The sequence below is a fragment of the Plectropomus leopardus genome, unplaced genomic scaffold (genome assembly GCF_008729295.1).
Source record: "Plectropomus leopardus isolate mb unplaced genomic scaffold, YSFRI_Pleo_2.0 unplaced_scaffold13944, whole genome shotgun sequence".
NCBI lineage: Eukaryota > Metazoa > Chordata > Actinopteri > Perciformes > Serranidae > Plectropomus > Plectropomus leopardus.
In genome coordinates, this window is record NW_024614885.1 from 46 (window position 1) to 3,720 (window position 3,675).

Sequence of the window (3,675 nt, forward strand, 5' to 3'; positions counted from 1 at the left end):
TTGGTCATTTTCCTAATAATGTCCCCAAACTAATTTGAATTTTTTTTTTGGTCACGGTTTACTTATTTTATATGCTTGCGGGACTTTTCTGGCTGAGTTGCTGATTTTGTTTTTTCCCATGTTTTTTGAAAAAAACATTTTTTTTATTTAAGGGGTTTATATACTAATGTAAGGCATCTGAATACAGTACAAGAAAACCAGTGTTGATGCACATGTGAAAGGGTTAACGTGAGTAATATAATAATCAGTAATATGGCAAGTTAACTGACCTTGATTAAGAGCTGTTTGGCTTGCTCGTTAATCCCACTCAAACATGCCTTCTTCTTCTTCCACATGTAAAATAACTTCAGGGGGAGAAAAGCATAGTTTCATCTACTGACTGGGTATTAAAACATGTAATAAAACTTTGGCAAGAAGAAAACAAACGCTCGCACTCACCTGAGGGTCTGTGAACATCACATACTTCTGAGGTTTTGACACAAAATAGATTTTGTTTTCACTGAGGCGAGTCCACGCAGACAGGGGCTCCACTAAGTGTTCGTGGTCCTCAAAACCTCGTTCTGAAACGGTGAGAAAACATGTGCAACAGTCAGCGTTAACATTTTTACTCATACATTTACACGATTTTTGCTTGACTGTTTCATGTCTTTTCCATGACTTTGAGGCAACTTTTAAATACCATACATCCTCTAAAAAAAATCATCAAACCGATTATTGATGATTAATTAACAACTCTCACATCTAAACAGACATTTCAAATCACTGAACAATTCAGGATAAAATAAAAAGATCATGTCTGACAGTCCGCTCCAGCCCGCGGACACGGACAGTCCGCTGCAGTGCACGGACATGTCCAACAGCCCACTCCAGTGTGCGGACATGTCCAATAGCCCGCTCCGACTGAAGCAGTTTAACAAACTGTGTGATTTTATTTAAAAGTGTTATATCTGTTGCATATGATTTGGGGACAGCATGTCTCACCGATCTGCAGCTCAGGGTTGGTCTCACACAGGCTCCAGTCCATGCTGCAGTCACAGTGCGTCTTCTCAAACAGCTTGTCCAAAACCTCTCGGACCGTCTGTCTCTCATCCACCATCAGCGTCTTTGAGCTGCCGTCACTCATCAGCACCTTTACAATCAACTAGAAAAGACAGCGAGTTTGTTTTAACTTTATCTGTGTGACTGCAGGAAAAACTCAAAAAAACATGCAGACTTTACCTTCCTCACTTTGGCTTCTTTCAGCTTCTCCAGAGCCAGTTTGATTTTGTCTGTCTTTGTCTGGGGTTCGCTCTGCAAACACAATAAAGGTAATATTTTCTTCATGACTTTACAACTTAATTTTTATGATCAGTAACAGATTTTTGGTTACCATCTGCAGCCCTGCGGAGGATCCAGCAGAGTTGGACGGTGGAGGAGGGGCAGCTGCTGGCTCAGGTTCCTGCGTCACGGCTGTGTGTTGATCTGTGGGGAGAAGCTCTTCTGAGGTGGATGATTTTGATCTGAGGTCAGCAACCAGAGCATCCAGGTCGTGGTCCTCCAGTTCATTCAGAGACTCTGTGTGGAGAAAATGGTTGTTGAGGCCTGAAGGTTAGACGAGCGGCCGCGTGAAGGTGCCGGTCCAAAGACAACCTCACACTGACGACAAGACCGTCGGAACCAGCCTTGATGTTTACTGCCATTATTATTATTACTATTAATTATTATCATGCCTCCAATATCAATATACACATATGGCTATTATCGCCACTTACATCAACTGCAATATTTGCATGTAACAATACATGCTATCATAAATCATATTTATCATTTTTATGTCTGTTACGATTGTCATGTCATGTTTTTGTTACTGTTATTATTGCTGTGCATTTCTCCTTAGTATCAACATCTACTGCACGTTTGTCAGTCCTGGAAGAGGGATCCTTCCTCAGTCGCTCCTCCTGAGGTTTCTATCATTTTTCCTGTTATAAGGTTTTTTGGGTGAGTTTTTCCTCAGTCGGTGTGAGGGTCTAAGGACAAACTACAGCTAGGCTCAGAGGAAAAGCGGATCGTCCTACATTTGGAAGGTTAGCGGCTCGATCCCTGACTCCTCCAGTCAATATCCTGAAGTATCCTTGGGCAAGATACCAAACCCCAAATTGCTTCATATTGAATTGACAAACATTCTTGGTACCAAGCTCCTGATTTAACTGCTAGTAAGAAGGCAAACAGGTGCATTTCCCCAGCTACTAGGTCACTGTGACCTTGCATTCGTCTTATTCTTGTAAACTCAATAACTCAAGAACACCGTGAGAGAATTTCTTCAAATTTTGACACCAACATTCGCTGGGACTCAGCAATGAGGTGATTACATTTTGGCGTTTGAAGTTGAAGGTCACAGCTGTCTTGCATCCGTCTTAATTTTGTGAATGTGATATCTAAAGAAGGCATTAAGGTAGTTCACTCAAATTTGGCTCGTACGTCCAGTTGGATTCAAGAATGAACTAATTAGAATCTGAAGGTCAAAGGTCAAGGTTACGGACACCTCATAAAACATGTTATGGACCATAACTCATGAACCTTGGGTTATGATTGTTTAGATCTTCTTTGCTGCCAGGAGGAAGATGCGTGAGAAGCATTTAAGTGCAGTTTGACTCGTGAACTTTCTCACAATTTAATTTATCTGTTTATCTAATTTATTCATAGTTCTAAAAATTTGTCATCCTTACTTATGCCAAAGAATTTGGTGTTTTTTTTCAGTCGTCCCACAACCATCTGTTTGTTTTTCATTTCCAAAACTGATAAATCTACTCTTTTATGCCCCCTGGTTTCTGAAGGACTGCATGACCTTGTGGAGAAAAACAGTCACTCCCCATGTCCAAACACACATCTTTTGAAGGACTGCCTCACATCTTCCACCGCCCACTTCAGGGCAGCGTGACTTTTAGCTGTGTACTTTTTTTTTTTTTTTTGGATGACTAAAGACTCACCATGTAGGTCTGTGAAGCCGACAGAGAAGGTACTCTCCGTCTGTGAGGCAGGATCCACCTCTGGAGCGTCCACTGAAGACATTAAACTCTGCAACGAAAAGAATTAGACTGCAAATTAACAACATCTCCCGTCAGAGGTGGGGCCTCACCCGCACCCATAAATGACAGTTGTATATGGTGAAAAAATAAATACATTTTAAACAGAAGTCATGTGTTTGACAGGAGCTACAGTTTTCAGTCTCATATAACACTTCGAATCAAAGATCAGCCCGTCAAAACCAGAGTGAGCCACATGTGTCCTTGAAGCGCTCGTTTAAGTATGTTACACGAGCCTGTTACTGATCAGAGACTTTTGTTTCCCTGCATTTTATCATGCTCTGTGTTCAAGCTGCACCGCTGATACAGAACATATTGCACTCCGCTTCTGCACAGACGGTAAATCATACATCAGCTCATTAAGAAAAACTGATATGTCAAAACTGTGATGTTGCGGTCTCCGTCTCTTTCATTTATCTGGAACAAGCCGTGCATCCAGACTCTGGTGAATCTGTGTCTTTGCGAACCCTTTGACACCTGGAGCGAAATTATGCTTCTTGAACGGCTTTCACAAGTGTTTTAAGTCTGAGTAAATATGTGCGATTTCATTCAAAAACTTGGAAAAAAGTAGAAAGTAGGTGAAAAATTATCCACAAATTGCAAAAAAAACTGT

General features: G+C 41.2%; 1 protein-coding gene across 1 annotated transcript; it reads right to left on the bottom strand.

Annotated features, from left to right (window-relative positions):
- Nucleotides 1–269: 269 nt before the first annotated feature.
- On the bottom strand, nt 270–3,054 carry LOC121964082 (amyloid beta A4 precursor protein-binding family B member 1-interacting protein-like; the record flags this gene model as incomplete). The annotated part of the gene is made up of 6 exons (XM_042514307.1): nt 270–344; nt 439–560; nt 982–1,141; nt 1,219–1,290; nt 1,370–1,554; nt 2,967–3,054. Coding segments are annotated over 6 exons (702 nt in total), but the record flags the coding sequence as incomplete, so codon positions are not given.
- Between the last annotated feature and the right edge of the window lie 621 nt (nt 3,055–3,675).